The sequence below is a fragment of the Anolis sagrei genome, chromosome 2 (assembly GCF_037176765.1).
Source record: "Anolis sagrei isolate rAnoSag1 chromosome 2, rAnoSag1.mat, whole genome shotgun sequence".
Classification (NCBI taxonomy): domain Eukaryota; kingdom Metazoa; phylum Chordata; class Lepidosauria; order Squamata; family Dactyloidae; genus Anolis; species Anolis sagrei.
Window position 1 is genome coordinate 278,942,128 of NC_090022.1, and position 20,648 is coordinate 278,962,775.

The window sequence follows — 20,648 nt, forward strand, 5'->3', positions numbered from 1 at the left end:
TTTATACCCTGCCACCATCTCCCCAATGGGGACTCGGAGTGGCTTACATGAGGCCAAGCCCAGACAATAATTACATAAAATAAAACCGAAAATGCAAACAATAAACAACAACGTAATTACATAAAACAAATGAAAACATAGCAATATAAAATTAGAAAGGCACAATCACAATGACAATGGGTGGGCTACATGTAATAGATAAAAGAAAGGCTGATTAAAAACTGATTTAAACTCTTGTGCTGGCAGGACTGAAGTCAGGTTGCAGGTTCGAATCCAGGGAGAGCGTGGATGAGCTCCCTCTTTCAGCTCCAGCTCCTCATGCGGGGACATGAGAGAATAATAATAATAAACTTTATTTATACCCCGCCACCATCTCCCAAATGGGGACTCTGAATGGCTTACATGAGGCCAAGCTCAGACAATAATTACATAAAATAAAACCAAAAATGCAAACAATAAACAACAACATAATTACATAAAACAAATGAAAACATAGCAATATAAAATTAGAAATGCACACTCACAGTGACAATGGGCGGGCTACATGTAATGGATAAAAGAATGGCTGATTAAAAACTCAGGCGAGATAAGAAAGAAACAAGCCTCCCACAAGGCTGATAAAACATCTGGGTGTCCCCTAGGCAACATCCTTGCAGATGGCCAATTCTCTCACATCAGAAGCGACGTGCAGTTTCTCAAGTCACTCCTGACATGACAAAAAAAAAAATCTCCCCCAAAGGGGACTCGGGGCGGCTTACATGAGGCTACGTCCAGTAATCATAACAGCAAAATATCATCACAATAAAATAAGTAAAATATAAGAATAAAATAAAAATTACAAAATAACAAAGTGAAAATTCAAACACAATGGGCGGGCCAGAAGTATGACATGAAATGATAAAACACTAGGTAAGATAATGAAAAAGGTATATATGTAAGAGAGGAACTCGTAGGAGATGGAAAAGTGGAGACAGGCCTTCCAAAAAGGGGGGGAGTGCAGTATGAGGACAACATTATGGGAGAAACAACAGGAAAGAAGTGTGTGGTCACTCTCCAAAAGCACATCAGAAGAGCCAAATTTTTATATCCTTGAAGGCTTCTAGGGTGGGGGCTTGCCTAATCTCACCAGGTAGCGAATTCCACAGCCTCGGGGCCACAGCGGAGAAGGCTCTCTCCCTCATTTCTACAAGCTGTGCTTTGATGGAGGAAGGGACGAAAGGAGGGCCTCCCCTGAGGATTGGCGGGATCGTGTAGGTTTGTAGTAGGAGATGCGGTCACGAAGGTAGATGGGTCCCAAACCGTTCAGGGCTTTAAAGGTGATAACCTGCACTTTGAATTGGAACTGGAAATTAAATAGCACCCAATGGAGCTCCTTAAACAGGGGGGTTGACCGCTCCCTGTAATTCACCCCTATTAGTAATTAGAAAGTGTTGGTTTCTAATATATGTAATTTCTTTATACTTGTGAGTAAACAGTATTACTTGTTGTTTCTTTGTCAGTGTTGATGTAGTGATTGTCTGGTTTGCATATTCTGGAACATGCAACATATAATTGTCCTTCTTTAGGGGTCCTTTTTCAAATCTATGATACTGTATCTGGTGTGTGTGTGTGTGAATCATATATATCTATTTATATCTTTGCCTGGATGACTTTTTGTCAGGAGGGCTTTGATTATGTTTTCTTGCCCTGGTGAAGGAAGTTGGACTGGATGGCCTTAAGGCAGTATTTCTCAACCTGGGGGTCAGGAACCCAGGGGGGGAGGTCATGAGGGGGTGTCATAAGGGTAGCCGAAGACCATCAGAAAACACAGTAATTTTTGTTGGTTATGGGGGTTCTGTGTGGGAAGTTTGGCCTAATTCTATCGTTGGTGGGGTTCAGAATGCTCTTTGATTGTAGGTGAATTATAAGTTCCAGTAAGTACAACTCGCAAATGTCAAGGTCTGTTTCCCTCAAACTCTTATCTGTGTTCATATTTAGGCATGTGGGGTATTCGTACCAACTTTGTTCTAGAGATCCTTCATTGTTTGAGTCCACAGTGCTCTCTGGATGTAGGTGAACTACAGCTCCCAAACTCAAGGTCAATGCCTACCAAACCCTTCTAGTGTTTTCTGTTGGTCATGGAGAACTGTGTGCCAAGTTTGGGTCAATCCCATCATTGGTGGCTTTTTAAATTCTCTTTGATTGTAGGTGAACTATAAATCCCAGCAACTACAATTCCCAAATGACAAAATCAATTTTTTGAGTGATGGTCACTCGTTGGCCTGATAGGTGTATTGTGTCCAAATTTGGTGTCAATTCATCCAGTGCTTTTTTAGTTATGTTAATCCCACAAACGAACATTACATTTTTATTTATATAGATTTATTTATGATGTTTCTACCCCGTCTTTCTCACCCCAGAGGAGACTCAAGGCGGCTTTACATACAGGCAATGATTCGATCCCTTAAAACACAATATACATTTAAATAAATATTAGAATAGAATTTAAAATCACATTTAAAACAATCAAAACATTTTAAAACAATACATTCAGAGTTAAACACATAATCCACGAGCATAATCCTGGCTGGATGGCCATTGCACATTGCTCCAAGTCTGTCTATTGCAAAGGTTCTCTAAAGGCGTGGTAACAAAGCCACATTTTCACTCTCTTGTGGAAGGTCAGGAGGGAGGGGATTGATCTAATATACCTGGGGAGGGCGTTCCACAACCAAGAGGCCACCACTGAGAAGACCCTGTCTCTCGTCTCCACCAATCGCGCCTGCGAGGGAGGCGGGAAAGAGAGCAGGGCGTTCTCAGCCGATCTTAAGCTCCGTGGTGGTTCATAGGGAGAGATCCGTTCAGACAGGAGGGAGGGGATTGATCTAATATCCCTACGGGGGGAGTTCCACAACCGAGAGCCTACCACTGAGAAGATCCAGTCTCTCGTCTCCACTAATCGCGCCTGCGAGGGAGACAGGAGTGAGAGCAGGACCTCCTCACATGATCTTAAGCTCTGAGATGGTTTATTGTCATATATTGGGAATGGTTTTTGCAGGGTTAGAGATTTGACGTAAGTAAAACTGTCCATGCATTTTTCTTTGTTTATGTCTCTTTGTCATTCCACTTTTTCCCACAATTACAGGTCTTCCCACAGTTTCTGGAATGGCAGATACGGATTATCCGTTACAAGGATCTGATCTTCTTTCAATTCCAAATCTGCCTGAAATAAGCTCAATACGAAGAGTTCCCCTGCCTCCTGAACTGGTTGAACAATTTGGACGTATCCTGATTATGATAATACTGGAGGGGAATCTGTTGTTTGTCTCAAGGCTGGGTGACAGGGGTCAAAGAAATTATGCTGCCTTGCATTTGTTTAGGCTATTCCCCAGGATCCCCCAAATTTAACCATTATTCATACTGACAAACACCACATTCTAATAGAAGAAATTGGGAACCTTTGTGTGTTGAGAAGCAATACATGAATATCGTCAATATTAGTCACATGATGTCACCATAGTTTGGAGTTGTTTTGAACATACCTAATATCAAGTAGTGCAGTAGTCTAACATGCTTCACATGTGAAAGACCATGATTAATGGCCATTATCTCCAGATGAGTTTGGAAAATATCCTGTCACCATGGAAATCCACTGCTAGTCAGAACATAGACTACTATGTTAAATGAACCAGTGTTCTCACTTAGCAAAATATGATAAAACACTATCCTGTCTAATTTCAATCTATTTTCTTAGTTGCCTTTGGAATCTCCCCTATTTCTTAGATATATTATTGTATTCTCTATTCTCGCTTCCAATTCTAAATACTTGGTGGAACCTGCAGCATTATTTCTCTGTAGTGTATAGTCTGCAGCATTGTTTTTCTGGGGTAGAGCCACTTTTGTCTCCACACATGTGTAGAAACATGCACATGTTTCCACCTCAGACTGGAGACAGTATAGTAATGATTGTGATGACACAAGTTAATGTAGTGATGGATTTGGGGGGAAGAGGGGAGAGGCAGCTCCCTGCTCACTGAAGCATTGCATTTTGACCCTTCATTTGTTTTCAGTCTTACACTTTTGGCATGCTGGTTCTTCTGTTTGAAAACAAACATTGGCAACTAGCATTGACCTACACAGATTTATTTTATTTATAGTGTCAGAAACAGATTGAGAGTACAGTTATAATGTATTTAAAAAGACACAAAGTTTAAAACTTTGTATTATACTAAATGTGCTTTGACCAGAAGTGGGCCACTTGGAGTTCCTCTGGTGTCACTGAGAAGGTACTCCATTGTGCATGTGGCAGGGCTCAGACTGCATTGTAGTAAGTGGTCTGTGGTTTGCTCTTCTCCACACTTGCATGTCGTGGACTCCACTTTGAAACCCCATTTCTTAACGTTGACTGCATCTCGTGGTGCCAAAGTGCAGTCTGTTCAGGACCTTCCAAATCGCCCAGTCTTCTGTGTGCTCAGGAGGGAGTTTCTCATCCAGTATCAGCCATGGATTGAGGCTGCAGGTTTTAGCCTGCCACTTTTGGACTCTCACTTGCTGAGGTGTTCTTGCGAGTGTCTCTGTGGATCTTAGGAAACTATTTCTCAATTTAAGAAGTTGGCTTGCTGGCTGATATCCAAACAGAGGATGGGATGGAGATGTCAATGCCTTGGTCCTTTCACTACAGGCTGCTACTTCTTGATGGGTGTCAGGTGGTAAAGTACCAACTAAACAGTATAATTTCTTCAGCAGTTGTAGGGCGTAGATATCCTGTGGTAATTAGGCATGTCTCATTAACATGGTGAAGTGTATTCCACACTGGGCATGCGTATTCAGCCTCAGAGTAGCAAAGCATGGGCAAATTGTTGGAATGTGTTCTTGAAGGCTATTCTAATATCTACCGCTACACAGATCCTTGAGGGTAGACATTAGGTTGTTCATCAGTGTGTGTGTGTGTGGGGGGGGGGGGGGTATTTGGAACATCTCACTGGTACTTCTGTATGTATGGTAATTTTCAGACAAGTCTTTACAATACAGTGGGACTTATGAAGTACAATGTAAGCATTTGGTGTGTTGTAAGTACATGGTATGTACTATATTTTCCAAACCTGTACTTGAAGCTTAGTAAGTATAAACTTTTCACAAGTTTGCATGTACATGCAGGCTATTATATCTTCAATACCCCAATTTTTACATTTCTTTCTTTTCTCTGTCATGAGTTCTTCCTTGGCTAAAACTCATGCCTGGTTAACAAATAATTCTTACAAAAAGTTTGATTTAAAGCCTTTGATCATGGGATTTCCAAGCATGTAAGAAATTGCTTTTTCCCCTCTAGGCAGATTTGTTAAACATTTACATTTTATTTTATGCTCACATGGCAGTTTCACAGTTCAAGGCCATCTTCAACCATCCCAGCCCACTACATGTGATATTTCAGACTTGTATATTTTTAATTTTGTGTTTTTGTTCCTTAAATCTGGCTACTTCAGACATGCAGTGTAATTGTATGATGGGAGTGTTCCCTGAGATAAGCAGAGCATGGCTGACCATCGACAATGACATTTTCATGTGGAACTATGAAGATGGGTATGTTATTATAGAAGTAATTTAGAAAACACTGACATAAAGCCAATATTTATTTCCCCCTTAGCCTAGAACAATTGAATCATTGGAATGTACATGTCTGGTATGTTACAAAGTTCTCATTAATTCAATAGTTCTACTTTAGTTGGTACTAAAAATTGGGTGTAGATTAGGCAATCCTCCTTTTTCTTATAACTGATCTGTTCATTTAATTATTAATTGCCAATATTTGTAATTCCTCCCTCTGCGGTTTGGCATCCCACCTGTTTCATACGAAAACGTAAATACTGTATTTTGATTCTGTGTATTGTTAGTGTGTGCTTTTAATTATTGCACACAACTTTGAAATCATTAGAATCAAATGCTTTATCAATATATGTAAGTAACGATAAGTAGAATGCTTATGGTGCTAAATGTAAAATTCAGAGGCTGTATAAGAATCAGATTGTGGTTTTAAGAAATTTCAGATAAAATGCTTGAGAAAGTATTGTGTGTTTCAAAAAATGGACCTGATCTGAAAGTTTGATATCTCTGCAACTATACACTGTCCATGAATGAAACTCTTACCACTTAAAACTCTTGCCACAGACAGGCCCTAGACTCTGTCATTTGCAAGATGGCGATCCCAAAACATAAGGTCTAATGACATACTTTATACTCCATTTGAGGAATTGTTTTTTTAGATTTGTTTCTGGCTTCATAACTTGATAACTCATTAAACTATTTGCAACTTTTTGTGGAATGTTGACATGTTACCATCATGAAATATGCTTTGAAATTGGGTCCATCATTTTGAAACACCCTATATTATGTATTCATTACTGCTTTTTATGAGACTGTTTTATTGGTTGAATGTTTTGTATCATTTATCTGAATTTGTTTCATTTATTGTTGTATTTTTATAGTATTGATTGTTTGCTTTTTATGTTGTGAGCCTCCCTGAATACCCTGGGGAGATAGGGTGGCATAGAAATAAAGTTTCACTTACTTACTTCATTATCTTATCTCTTAGATATTAATACACCTTTTTGTTGTTTGTGACAGGGGAGATCTTGCTTATTTTGATGGTCTTAATGAAACCATTCTTGCTGTGGGACTAGTGAAACCAAAAGCAGGTAAAAAGCCATAGAGGAAAATGTCTAAATCCTAATTATTCTTATAACAAGCCATGTTTCATAGCTGTCAGGAGTTGTCACTGCGACATATCTGAGGTCTAATAAACGAGTTTCTCCTTTCTTGCATCTCGAAAGATGAATGCTTGAGAGGCTTGCAGAATATTTTGCATATTAAGCAAGTATCTGGTATAATGACAATTTGCTTTCCTAATACACAGGAATTTTTCTGCCACATATACGTCATCTGCTGGTTTTGGCTACACCTGTGGATATAGCGATTCTAGGACTTAGCTATGCTACATTTCAAGCAGGTAATGATAAATCTTGTGTCTTATGTGCATTCATGTAGAGGTGAACCCATGGAATAGATAGATTAATGGAGATTGACTGCACTTTCTTCCTCTACAAAAAAATAAAGAAGAAAGGGGGGGGGGGAGGTCAGGAAGGCTGGAGGGCACCAAAAGACAGGATAAAGAGGAAGGAAAGGAAGTTGCATATGTGCACACATGCACAGTGGTAATATGAAGGAAGTCTTCCTCACACCCTGTTCTCAGCCCTCTGGTGTGGTTCCTGGCATCATGAGTAAACCAGTTGCCAGTCCTGTGGTCATAATGGCACAGAGGCTTTATCGAATTTCCTGATCATTGAGCAGGGTTGCTGTAACGATGCCAGTGATGACCTGTTAAAGCTGCACATCGTGAAATCTCTTAAGAAAAAAAAGATTATCACACTAAACTTAAAAGAGTAGGTTTAGTGTGTGCGTCCCATTTCTTCAAATATCAGCCTTGTCTATTGCCTTGTAAATGTGAATATTTTGAAGAGTAAGTATAGAGCAGGCATGGGCAAACTTATTTATTTATTTACATTATTTCTATCCCGCCCATTTCAGCCCGAAGGCGACTCAGGGCGGTATTCCTAACTTGGGGGTCAGAGGGAGGGTTTCTCCCCAAAATTCCCCTTCCTTTTCTCTTTTAGAGACACAAAGTGAAGGAAAGATGGGAAACTTTTGGTTCCCAAAAGGGTTGACTTTGGTCAGGGTGAGATGTTGGACGGGACAGGAAAAGTGTATCCATGAGATCCCAGTATTACCTATTCGCGATATAGAATCCTAGAATCCAAGGGCCATCCAGTCCAACCCCCTGCCATGTAAGAAGGCACAATCAAAGCACTCCTAATAAACAGCCTCTGCTGAAAGCCTCCAGCCTATACCACTCTCCAAGAGTTGTTACTTTCAGGAAGTTCTTCCTAATCTTTTCAGTCAAATTTCTTTCTCTGCCATCTGAAACCATTGCTCCCTTGTGCCCTAGTCTCAAGGCAGGAGAAAGTCAGTTTTCCCCCTCCCTCCTCCTCAATGGGACACCCTTTTAAATCTTGAAACATGGTTCTCATGTTCCCTCTCCACCTTCTCTTCTTCCAGCTAAACATCCCCCAGGAGGAAAGGAGAAAGGAAAAAAAGAAGGAGGAAGAGAAGGATAGATGAATGGATGGATGGAAGGAAGGAAGGAAAGACAAAAGGAAAGGAAGGAAGGAGAAAGGGGAGAGGGGAGGAAAAAGGGAAGGATGGAAGGAGAAAGGGAGGGAAGGAGGAAAGAAAGAGAGAAGGATGACATGAGAAAAAAGCCCAAGGGCTGCATCTGGCCCCTAAGCGTGGGTTTTTTGCCCATACCTGGTGTGCATTCCACTTTAAATACTGTGGCTTCCTCCTGCAGTTTTCTGGGGTTTATGGTTTAGGGAGGGAGGCTTCAAATTCTCAGCCAGAGTGGTCCTGGGTCTCATTAAACTACAAGCGCCAGAATTCTGCTGGAGGCAACTACAGAATTTAAAGTGGGATGCACAGTCTATACTTACTCTTGAAAATACATTAACAAGGCAATGGACAAGGCTGGTGTTTTAAGAAAATCTTTCACTGTTGGCATCTTTCTTTTATTTGTTCATTTGAAATTAATATTTGGTAATAATGTGACATTTAAAAATTACAGAACTTGGGAGACCTTTTAGATTAACTGAGTGTGATCATAGACTATACTTTTATTTTTTCTGGAGATGTGTATGTGTTTAGCAGAGACCTTTTTCTTGATTGAAAGTGACCATGCCTGCTGTCTGTTACAGTGAAATTCTTAATTAGTTTTACTAGGTGATAATAATGCTTAAGATTTCCTAATACACAAATAATTGATCTAGGTTTTTCTCGTTACTGGAAAAGATTTTAGTTGGAGTTACCATTTCTTTCATTTTAATGTGTTTTATAATTAAAACAACAATAACATTTATTTTATCAGGTTCTGGATCATTGAATGATAGTATGTCTGGTGGAATGCAACTTCTTCCAGACCCCCTCTACACAATCCCTACAGATAACACCTATCTATTGACTGTAGCATCTACTGAAAATGGACGTATATTTCTTGCTGGCAAAGATGGTTGTTTGTACGAAGTTGCTTACCAGGCAAGTGAAATTTATTAGAAATTGGGTTTGATGTATGTGGTAGAATGCACAGTCTTCATTGTCTCAGGTCCTCCATTTTTATATTGTCACTTTAAAAATGAATTTAGTGGTTTTAAGGGCCACAGTGGGAGCCCCCGGTGGCGCAGTGGGTTAAAGCTGAGTTGCTGAGCTTGTTGATCGAAACGTCGCAGGTTTGATTCCGGGGAGCGGCGTGAGCTTCCGCTGTCAGCCCTAGCTTCTGCCAACCTAGCAGTTTGAAAACATGCAAATGTGAGTAGATCAATAGGTACCGCTCCGGCGGGAAGGTAACGGCGCTCCATGCAGTCATGCCGGCCACATGACCTTGGAGGTGTCTACGGACAACGCTGGTTCTTCGGCTTAGAAATGGAGATGAGCACCACACCCCAGAGTCAGACATGACTGGACTTAATGTCAGGGGACTACCTTTAACTTTACCTACCAAAGGGCCACAGTGGAAAAAAGCATAAGTTTTGTATAAGCAGTTTCATTGTAGTGAGAAACAGGAAACTGGAAAGGCAAATAATTAAGGTGTAATTTTTAATCTACCATCTCTGTTTCTTACAATTTGGGTGGAAAATTGCTAGGGCACTGGAACCAAATGACAGTTATCATTTGGCATACTCTACTCTAATCTGCCTTCTTTTAAGCATCAAATTTATTGACACACAGGTGGGCAAAATAAAATAATTAACGGGCTTGCAATGCTTTTTTTATTTTCATGGTTTTTTCTTCTTCTTTCTTCAAGGCCGAGGCAGGCTGGTTTAGCCAGCGATGTAGAAAAATCAATCATTCAAGGAACCGTATTTCTTTCCTTGTTCCATCATTTATTCCGTTCACATTCTCGGAAGATGGTAGGTGATGAAAATTCCACAGCTAAAATACTAACTATAAACCTTAGAAGTATATGCTTTGGATAAAATGTTACATATGCCCATTTGACACTTTCAGATGTTTTTATTTCAAAACATCAATCTTTAGGCTGTTGTTTTAGCTTTCATTCAAGTACCAACTCACTAAACCAGGAGAGGGAAATGGGTCTGAATTAGTGGAATTAAACCCTGTCACACTTGCTTTTCTGAGCATTATGTAATGGTGTGGCATCTCCATACCATCTTAATGCTGCTGACTCACCCAGCAGTTTGACTCAGTATATCTGTCTTTACTCCCTCGACCTTCCCTACATCCAGAAACCACAACAAGAAGCAAGCAAGATATGTTTTTAAAGTCATGTCTTGTTTTGGCAGCTTCCAGGGGACAGTTGTCATCACCATGTCCTTCCAGGAGCAAGCATTCAAAAAAGAAAACCCCTTTTAAAAACTGGCAACTGTGTTGCTCCCCTGTTGCTAACATGCAGGGGACTAGACCTGCTATTCATTCCACTGGGGGATGGAGCGTACAGCAGGGTAATAGTCTTCCAAGATCCTGCAAGGAACCAGTACAGCCACCACTTAGCCACCACTAAGTGGCAATTGCCACTTAGTACCTTGGGGGTGGGATCCAGACAGGTCTTCTACACAGATAATAAACTTGCCTTGAAAGATAATCTCCTGTTTCTTTTTTGAAGTATCAACATTACCAAGAAACATCCATAGGCAGAAGTGGAGACTCTCAAATGCTTGATACTATTTCTCGTATAATAATAGTTACTCGAGTATAAGCCTAGTTTTTCAGCCCCTTTTTAAGGCTAAAAAGCTCCCTTCAGCTTATACTCAAGGTTATTTATTATTTTATTCTGTTATTAGTATTATTTTTATTACATTTATTATTTTACTGTATTTATTATTATTACATTTACATAATTCTATTCTATTATTATTATTAGATTTATTATGTTACTTTGTGTATTATTATTAGATTTATTATTTTACTCTATTATTATTACATTTATTATTTTGCTCTTATTATTGGTATTATTCAAAAACATTTAACCTACTGATGCCTCAATTAATATAATTTTATCAGTATCTATTTTTATTTTGAAATTTACCAGTAGCTGCTGCATTTCCCACCCTTGGCTTATACTTGGCTCAATACGTTTCCCCAGGTTTTTTGTGGTAAAATTAGGTGCCTTGGCTTATATTCGGGTTGGCTTATACTCGAGTATATGTACATTGTCCAATATTTAAATAATAATTCTGCTGGTTGTAAATTTGAAAGTGTTTAGAGAAGAAAATGTATGTTCTGGTAGTCTAAGCAATCTCCATTTTGAATCTCTCAAGTCTTTTTCTCAGTGTGGTCTCCACACAGTCTTTAAACAAACAATTTTCATTTTTTACATTGACTTTATAGATCCCATTGAACAAATTGCCATTGACAATTCCCGGAACATTTTGTACACACGCTCTGAGAAAGGTGTGATACAGGTATGACCTTTATATGTTTTGATTCACAATTGTTCACAATTCTATCACTACCTTAATGGACTCTTTTTTAATAACAATGGCTTTGCAGAACTTTTTGCTATAAAGTACCTCATAACTATAGTAAAAGAAAGAAATCTTTAATCCAGCTTTATGAGTAGTTAAGTTGTAATTGGCTACACTTTGCCCTGCACTCTTTTATTCCTTTGACTATTCCAGAATGAGATTATCCCTTTCTATTAGCTCAGTAGTTCCCAACCTTTTGTTGACCAGTGGCCACTTTGACCAGGAACACTTTCCAACATTAGTACCAAAAGGGTTACAAATCCAGTTTTGGTCAACTTTAGATTTTGCTTGGTTATTTGGGGTGCTGATTAAGAAAATTGGATTGGATAGACCACATCAGCTCTAGTTTCCGATACAGAACATATACCATCCAGTAGTCATTGGGAACCACTGTATTAGATGGTAGTTCTCTTTCTCGTGTTTACGCATAAATCCCATTGAAACTGATATGCATTTTATGGAAAATTGGCTGCTGCAGTGTGTCTTCTTCATCAAGTACATTTGCTGTAACTTCTTTCACTCTACACCTTGTCACCTTATAATTTCTTATGTCCGTTCATCCTTGTTGTTACTAATTTTCAGGCCTCTCCTGTCCATTAGCTTTAGGATGTTCATTTTTCTGTTATTACTAATTCTCCCTATTGTGGGACCCTCTCTCTGCCGCCTCTGGCTCTGTATGCTCTCCAGGCTCTTCCCACCATTCAGTCAAAGAGAGTTTCATTCTCTCCCCTATTCAACTTGGAATGGACTGCAGTTGCTGTCTTTTTTGTTGGAAACTAATGTATACTTGCATATGTGACTTAGACATTGCTGCACGGAACAGAGCTAGTCTGAATGTACTGTAAACCCACTAAAACAATATAATTAAATTGCAGGTTTATGATTTAGGTTCAGATGGCCAGGGGATGGTGAGGGTTGCTTCTGTTTCCCAGAATGCAATTGTGTCTGCAGCTGGAAGAATTGCCAGGTAAACTGACAGCGCTAAGAAATTCTCATTGGGGAGCTGTTGCATTATGTTATGTGAGATTATTTTGTATATTTTATAGAGAATTTTCAAACACATTAATCAGTATTTTGGTTTTCTTTTAGGACCATAGATCGGTCTGTGTTTAAACCTATTATTCAGATTGCAGTGATAGAGAAGTCTGAATCTGTAGACTGTCAGTTGATGGCAATCACTCATGCAGGTAAGAACTCAGTGTTTTTTTCTTGATTCTTAACAGGGACACCCAGTTTTGTAAGGCTTATAAAACCTTTAGTCCCCCACCATGGTGGTTTTTTGTTCTTTTCTTTCTTTTCCCCACTCTACTCTATTTCTTTGTTTGTTTGTTTCCCAGTGCATTTTTTTACTCTATTTACCTTTGTCTTCAATCCCCTCTACTCTTACCATGCAGCAAAACCACTCACTATTACCTCTATATGTTTGAAGAGTTCAGGTGCATTGCTAATGCACCATTTAGGGCTTTCTAGGGATTCTCTAGTTCTGATTAGGAAAGTCTTGTCACCTCTGGTTCTGATTAGAACAGTCTGTGACCAAATATGGTACTGTAAGCGATAAGACTTTTAAATTACTATTTTATTCATATATAAGTCTAGAAATTTTAGTCAAAAACTGACTCAACTAATTCATGAGTCAGTGTACGTACTGTGCCTTACCTTGGATAAAAAGAACAATTTATTAGGAGCTTTCCATAAAAGGCAAAAGTTTAGTTCATCCTGGAAGAACCTAAAAAGAAGCACCAACATGTTCTCCTCTCTATTGTGGTACTGCTTCAGATCTTTTTGAATGCCTTGTTGGGAAATTGGTGATAGTGGCAGCCAGGGGTGTCTGGCCCTTAGGCATCACTGTTGCTTTCCCATCACTGAGGAATAATCCTCAACTCACCCAACTTGGCTTATCAAAAACAGTAATTTTGCTTCTAAATCCTGCCCTTGATTTATACACGAGGTCAGTTTATACCCAAGTGGTAATTAAAATTAGATAATCCATTTCAAAATGGATCTCAATGTGCGTCCTCATAGAGTTCCCTATCTACTTCATGATCCGAATGCTCCATCTTCTTTTCACTGAAAGATACGGGTGTGTTTTCTCTGAATTTGAGGCTGTTTTTCTGTCTGTAAAAGTGATAACTAGTATTGCACAAAGTCCCTCCCAGAAAAAAATCTGTTTGGCTTTCTTGTTTTGATTTTTTTAATAGAATGACTTAGTTCAGTATCTGAATAGAATGTTGGGTGAGTGGGCTTATTAACAAAAGACCCTCATAAATGTGCAGCAGAGTGACTTATTAGCAGCAGTGTCATTCAGTACCAGTACCCCAAAGTGATAAAAAGAACAAAAACACAGAGATCAATGTTATATCTTCCATAGGAGGCTTTTCTTTATCATAAAATAATATGGTTGCACTATTTACAAGAACAAGGTTTCCACACCACAAATAAAGTTCTTTATACTTTCTTCTTTGCTTCCATGCTGGGCTTCTTTCTCATGCAGATAAACAGCTTTGCTCTCACAGAGCCTCATCTCACACCGAAGTTACACAGGGACTTCACACAGTAATCTTTTACATACAGCAGCCTTCACACTGGTGCTTTTCACACAATGGGCTTCAACCTGGGGCTTTTGTCACACTGAGAGGCTTCTCATACAGAGGCCTCTCTCACTCTGACAGCTCTCTCAGACTGACACCTCTCTCACACTGAGGCAAACTAACACTGAGGCCTACTAAGACTACAAACACAGCATCTTTTGCTGAGTCATTGCATCCATTTAACCCTTTCAGTGCTTGATTCACATTTTTGTAATTAAAAATACCTAGTTCATTTTAAATATTTCTGGCATAGAATATTCTTTTTAAAGGCTTTCTATCAAATATGCTCATACTTTAGCAGGCAATCTCAATGTTTTTCCCCATAGGTGTGCGGATGTATTTCAGTGTATGCTCATTTAAGCAGGCTTCTGCTCGTCCATCATCTTTGATGTTGATTCATGTCCGCCTACCCCCAGGATTTTCTGCTGTTTCTAATGTTGAAAAGCCATCAAAAGTGCATCGAGCCCTTTATACAAAAGGTAATTCATACAACAATATTTTTGTTGTTTGTTTAAGGCTCCCATGGCCATGATTATTTCACTATCCTTCTCAACAGAGAGTAACGAGTTTGATTGTATGATTTGGAGTTTTCACAATTTGATACAACATTATTCCCTTTTCAGGTATTCTGCTAATGGCAGCTTCAGAAAGTGAGGACAATTACATCTTGTGGTGTATTAATCATGATTCGTTCCCTTTCCAAAAGCCATTGATGGAAACACAGGTAATTATTTAAATGTTGGTATGTGGTATTGAAAGCAGAAATCATGGGTGGTCTTCAGTCATCCTCTACTTAAACATAGAAAGCTAACTTTCTCTGAGTCAGTCCCTTGACGCCAATATCCAATTTTGTCAACAGTGACTGACAGTGAAAGGTTTCAAAGCGTTCAAGCATAAATGAACCATACCTGGAGATGCCAGGGAATTGAAGCTGGGATTTCCTATAGGCAAAGCTTCTATATTCCACCTTGTTTTAGTGCCTGTTCCTTTCATGTTGCAAGGAAAACCATAGCCATAACACAAGTCGTGTCTAGTTTTTAGCCTTTTTAAATAGCAGTACACATTTTGATGCTGATCTTTTTTAATGCAACTGTTAACTAGATTTATAGAACCATGTATATTATAAAAGGACTGCACAGAGAATGGAAGGCAGCTAGCAAGAGTGTTTTGGCATTATTTTAGCATAGTGTGGGCTTTAGGTCCTTAAATAAATGCTGACATGTAGACATGTAGTATAGACCCATGTATATTATAAAAGGACTGCACAGAGAATGGAAGGTAGAGGTGCAAGCAGCTAGCAAGAGTGTATTGGCATTATTTTAACATAGTGTGGGCTTTAGGTCCTTGAATAAATGCTGACATTTAGTATTTTTATTTCAGATGAAGACACCAGTTGATGGGCATTCCTGGGCTCTTTCTGAAATTGATGTACTGAAAACTCAGAAGATTGTAACACCACTGAATAAAGATCTGATTCCAGTAACAGACTACCCTGTAGTTGTGCAGCAACATATGGTACCGCCAAAGAAATTTGTCCTCCTTTCAGCACAGGTGTGTAGTACAAATGTTACTGTGAGGAGGTAGTCCTTTGTCTGATTCTGTGGCAGTGAATCCCATTGAACCACTAGTACGTTGTCCCTGGAGATGCTGGAAATTTGGAATTAGTGGGGCTTACTTCTGAATAAACTTAATTGGTATATAAAACACAAGGCTAGACAGTGAAGAAGGCATGTCAAATGTAATAACTGAAGTTACATTGTGAGAGCCTCCTAAATTTCATTCACTATTTTCTGCTTCATCCATATGCATAGGTCCACAGTCTTAAGCCATTCTTGAATATTGCCATTAACTTTTATGAATCCACCAAGACTGTGGCACAGCTGGCTGGGAGTCAACTGCATTAAGATCACTACTGACCAAAAGGTCATGAGTTTGAAGTCAGCCCGGGTCGGAGTGAGCTCCCAACCAAAATTGTGTAGCTTGTTGTTGACCTTTGCAGCCCAAAGACAGTTGCATCTGTCAAGTAGGAAATTTAGGTACCACTTATATGGAGAGACTAATTTAACTGATTTACGAGGCCATAAAAATCTCCAGGAAGTATGCAAAGAATCAGGAAAGTACTTTATCAGTGTCACAAATGGACGGTGAAGTGACAGCTCCCCTAGTGGCCAGAAGCTGGAATGTTAAATAGCCTCTGTCTGTCTATATATGTTGTGTGTCTATGGCATTGAATGTTTGCCATGTATGTATACATTGTAATCCACCCTAAGTCCCCTGCAGGGTGAGAAGGGTGGAATATAAATACTGTAAATAAATAAATAAATCCATTGAAAAGAAGTGATTCACAATACAAACGCATCTGCATTAATAATTTATTACATTGGCATGTATGTTTTTGTAACCTTTTGATGATTCTATTCCATTTTCTTTATTTAGAGTCATTTTTAGGAAAATATTTGTGCCTTTCATTTAAAGGGCTTGTACATTTGAACAATAGCTGATGAAATTGCCACAGCTGAGGTTCAAAACCTACCTGCGGACTTCCTGGACAGTTTGGACAGTTATGCTTTTTCATGCTTAGTTTTCCATTTTTGGTAAATATTTGTTTTAAAGGAAGGTTGTGAAAACTTTACAAGAAGTTGCAAGAAATGTAATTTTTGATGCCTTTCCTCCTTATAGGGGAGTTTCATGTTCCATAAACTCAGACCAGTAGATCAGCTGCGACATCTTTTTGTATGTAATGCAGGAAGTGATGGAGAAGATATTGAAAGATTTTTCAAACTGCACTCGGTGAGAATGTTCAATTTGCTCTAAAATAGATAAGAGATAATTATGCTTTGTTATTTGTTCATGAAGACTTCCTTTATGTGTTGTCAGTATTTGCCATTCATGTCATAGGCCAGTTTAGATGGCAATGTAACCAACCATAGTTGCAATCTGTTGTCTTGCAAGATGAGCCCTGTATGTTCCTGTTTTACTATGTGGATTGGAATACATGTTTCTTCAGTGCACTGTCTCAGGGCACATCATATACATGCAAAAAATTATTTGTTGTAGGTCAACCTGAAGTCCAAGCTTTTAAATAATTTCAATTGGCCCTTTTAGGCTAGGATGTTCTAGAATATTTAATCAGTATCTCACTACCTCCAGTAGAGCTGGAATAATTCTACCATCCTGCAACCCCTCCATGCACCATAAAAACCTGCTCCAGAGGTTTCCCAGATCTCCAAGATGTCATTTTTGGGTACTCGGCAAGGGATGATATGGGAAAATGCTGCTAGTTCACAGTTCTAATGGAGTAACATAAAACTCTCTAGATGTGTGGATAACAGTCACTGAATGAAAAAAAATGCTTCTGGTCAAACCACCTCATCATATACCTGGGTGTTGCAGGTATTACTGTGACCAGATATGTTTACTTCTAGACCAGTGGTTCTCAACCTGGGGTCCCCAAATGTTTTTGGCCTTCAACTCCCAGAAATCCTAACAGCTGGTAAACTGGCTGGGATTTCTGGGAGTTGTAGGCCAAAAACATCTGGGGACCCCAGGTTGAGAACCACTGGTCTAGATGGATTACTCCTTCAGATTGCTTTTGATTTTCTGGAATGTTCTTTGGAAATATCTAAAGCTAGAGTGGTCATTTTATGGTGTTTTTATTGATTTATTGTTTCAGGTAGAGCAGGCCTGTGCCACTTGCTTAATTCTTGCTTGCTCTTCTGCTGCATGTGACAGAGAAGTGTCAAGCTGGGCTACCCGAGCATTTTTCAGGTAAAATGGTTCATACCTGAATTGCATCTGGAAATGATATTTTAACTTCTGTTGCTTTCCAGCCCCGCCTAGATTGTGTTCAACTCTGGTTGGAGCATATAAATGGATAAAATCAACTTTGCAAAACTTGATCATAGAATAGGTGATTCTTGCCTTGGTAATAGTATTCATTTTATTTGTCCAATATGCATCTATCATGCCTCTAGTTTGACTTCTAAGGGACAGGGCAAACCATACATGTATAGATTATTTAACTGGGAGGCACACAATATCCTTTTCAAACTATAATAATAAAGGCCCATTTATAATTATAGAAACAATTGAGCCCCTGGTGGAACAATGTGTTAAACCCTTGTGCCAGCAGGACTGTGGTTTGAATCCAGGGAGCAGGGTGAGCTCCTGTCTGTCAGCCCCAGCTTCCTGTGCGGGGACATGAGACAATCTTCCCACGGAATGGTAAAACATTTGAGTGTCCCCTGGGCAACATCTTTGCAGACAGCCAATTCTCTCGCACCAGAAGCAACTTGCGGTTTCTCAAGTCGCTCCTAACACAAAAAAAGACATTACAGAAACAAACTTGTCAATTTATCTACTAATCTTGTTGCTGCTAGGAACAGAGTTGACATTTTTCTTCCTTTTTTGACTTAGCAGAGTTTGTCCTTTTGTCCTGCCTTAGGCAAATTATGACCCAATTTGGTTTACCTTAATTGTGGTATACCAAAACAAGCTAAATCAGTGTGTTGTTTATAAAGACGGCTTGTTTATGTAAACCATACTTAAAATTGATCCCAGTTTAGTCTTTTGAAGTAATGGCAAACAAAATAGTTAAGCTAACTCAGTGGGAAAGATTTCTGAGCTCATGGGCATGCAATAGTGGGAGTTCGAGAGTATGAGGCTTGTTCTTGTGATGATAAACCACACTTTATTCCTTTCGCGTGCAGTCAGTATTCATTTCTTTAATGAAAAGACAAGCTTTATTGTTCAACCAGCCAAAGAAAGGTTACATACTTGTCTCAACCTGTTTAAAAACAAATTGAAAATTGATTACATTAATATGTTTTTAAATTGGTAAATTTCAGATATGGTGGTGAAGCACAGATGCGATTTCCATCTGTTTCAACTTCTCCAACTAATATAGGATCTCTAATGGGTTCTCCTTTTCTACCTGGTAAGTAGTGAATTCATTGTGACAAACTGTTTTTCATATGTTTTACCCTTTCCTTTGTAGGGAGAATAATGTTCAGTTTTATGTCTTTATATGCCCAGATAGATAAAAAGTCCTTTGTAATAAATATTACTCTTTTCCCATTAGGTTCGCCTTTTCCTCCTAGTAGTCCATACCATAATCCCAGCTTTTTGGCAACACCATCATCACAAGGTATTTTTTTCTAGTCTGTTTGACTGTGTTAGACTACTCAAACCTACGTGCTTGATCACAGAACCTGGACTCCTGTTGCAGAAATACACTGGCGTAATGTTTTTATTCTGATAATATGCTAAATCATCAGCATCAACCTGGGCAAAGCTATGCAACTTCCAGTAATTTATATACAGAGTGCTCTCCTCAAAAGTGCATATACCCTTTAAGAGATAATAGCTGTGATAATTTTTGAAGGCTAAGTAAATACATTAATATTGAAGTATAAATGTTATAATAAGGATTTTAGAGTTAAAAATTCCATCTAAAATTATAACTTTATGTAAGGTTTTGAAATGGTCATCCTTGAGCAACAGTGCACTGTTTGCATTGTCGAAGCACAAAGTTGCAAACCTCAAAGTTTCTCTTACAATTTCACATCACTTTTGGAGTATTGAAATCTTTAATTTTGTTAAGGGAATATATATTGCTTGAAAATGCATTTTTCATCATTATAAGCTGTTATGGGTATATACATTTTTGGGACAATAAGGAGCTGCGGTGGTGCAATGGGTTAAACCCTTGTGCCGGCTGAACAACTGGCCTGAAGGTTGGTGGTTTGAATCCACGAGACAGGGTGAGCTCCCATCTGTCAGTTCCAGCTTCCCATGCGGGGCCATGAGAGAGACCTCCTCCAGGATGGTAGAACAGCCGAACGTCCCCTGCAGATGGCAAATTTTCTCATATCAAAAGCAACTTGCAGTTTCTAAAGTCGCTTCTGACATGAAAAATAAATTGGGACACTGTATTTACACCTAGCAGTCATGTTTTAACTATTAAAACAAGTGATTTTAAGGTTTGATATATTTTTGATGACTGTTTTAATGTATATGTTTATTTTACTATATATGTTCATATTGAATCGAATTGCTGCCTTTATATGTAAGCCGCCTTGAGTCCCCTACGGGGTAAGAAAGGCAGGATATAAATATGATAAATAAATAAATAAAATACTTAATATTCTAAATATTTGACATTATTTTGATTTTTAGAAACTTATATTGATGTTTCAGGTTTACAGCCTCCTGCAATGTCTACTCCAGTATATACTTCCAGTGGTCAGTTATCTCAGCCTGGGGCTTCAGTTAGTGGCACAATGTACCCTGAGACAGTATATTCTGGAAAGCACAATGGAATATGCATTTATTTCTCTAGAATTATAGGGTAAGTTCTTTTTTATTGGGCATGAGATTGCATATCTTGTTTAAATCCAATGATTTACACAGATCCCCATCCAAGTTTTTTTTCATGGTTTCTTGAGGCCTTTCCACACAGCTGAATAAAACCCCACATTATCTGCTTTCAACTGGA

General features: G+C 38.9%; 1 protein-coding gene across 1 annotated transcript in view; it reads left to right on the forward strand.

The window, feature by feature from the left end:
* The window catches only part of NUP155 (nucleoporin 155), a 39,592-nt gene that overhangs the window by 1,576 nt on the left and 17,368 nt on the right, over nucleotides 1-20,648 (forward strand). Inside the window, exons 2-18 of the mRNA XM_060761406.2 lie at nucleotides 3,125-3,262; nucleotides 5,463-5,559; nucleotides 6,601-6,671; nucleotides 6,890-6,982; nucleotides 8,951-9,117; nucleotides 9,884-9,989; nucleotides 11,428-11,501; nucleotides 12,440-12,531; nucleotides 12,654-12,751; nucleotides 14,479-14,631; nucleotides 14,776-14,876; nucleotides 15,533-15,703; nucleotides 16,832-16,942; nucleotides 17,826-17,920; nucleotides 19,000-19,088; nucleotides 19,233-19,298; nucleotides 20,351-20,501. Of these exons, the coding sequence (XP_060617389.2) occupies nucleotides 3,125-3,262; nucleotides 5,463-5,559; nucleotides 6,601-6,671; nucleotides 6,890-6,982; nucleotides 8,951-9,117; nucleotides 9,884-9,989; nucleotides 11,428-11,501; nucleotides 12,440-12,531; nucleotides 12,654-12,751; nucleotides 14,479-14,631; nucleotides 14,776-14,876; nucleotides 15,533-15,703; nucleotides 16,832-16,942; nucleotides 17,826-17,920; nucleotides 19,000-19,088; nucleotides 19,233-19,298; nucleotides 20,351-20,501 (1,873 nt within the window). The remainder of the gene's footprint in view (nucleotides 1-3,124; nucleotides 3,263-5,462; nucleotides 5,560-6,600; nucleotides 6,672-6,889; nucleotides 6,983-8,950; nucleotides 9,118-9,883; nucleotides 9,990-11,427; nucleotides 11,502-12,439; nucleotides 12,532-12,653; nucleotides 12,752-14,478; nucleotides 14,632-14,775; nucleotides 14,877-15,532; nucleotides 15,704-16,831; nucleotides 16,943-17,825; nucleotides 17,921-18,999; nucleotides 19,089-19,232; nucleotides 19,299-20,350; nucleotides 20,502-20,648) is intronic.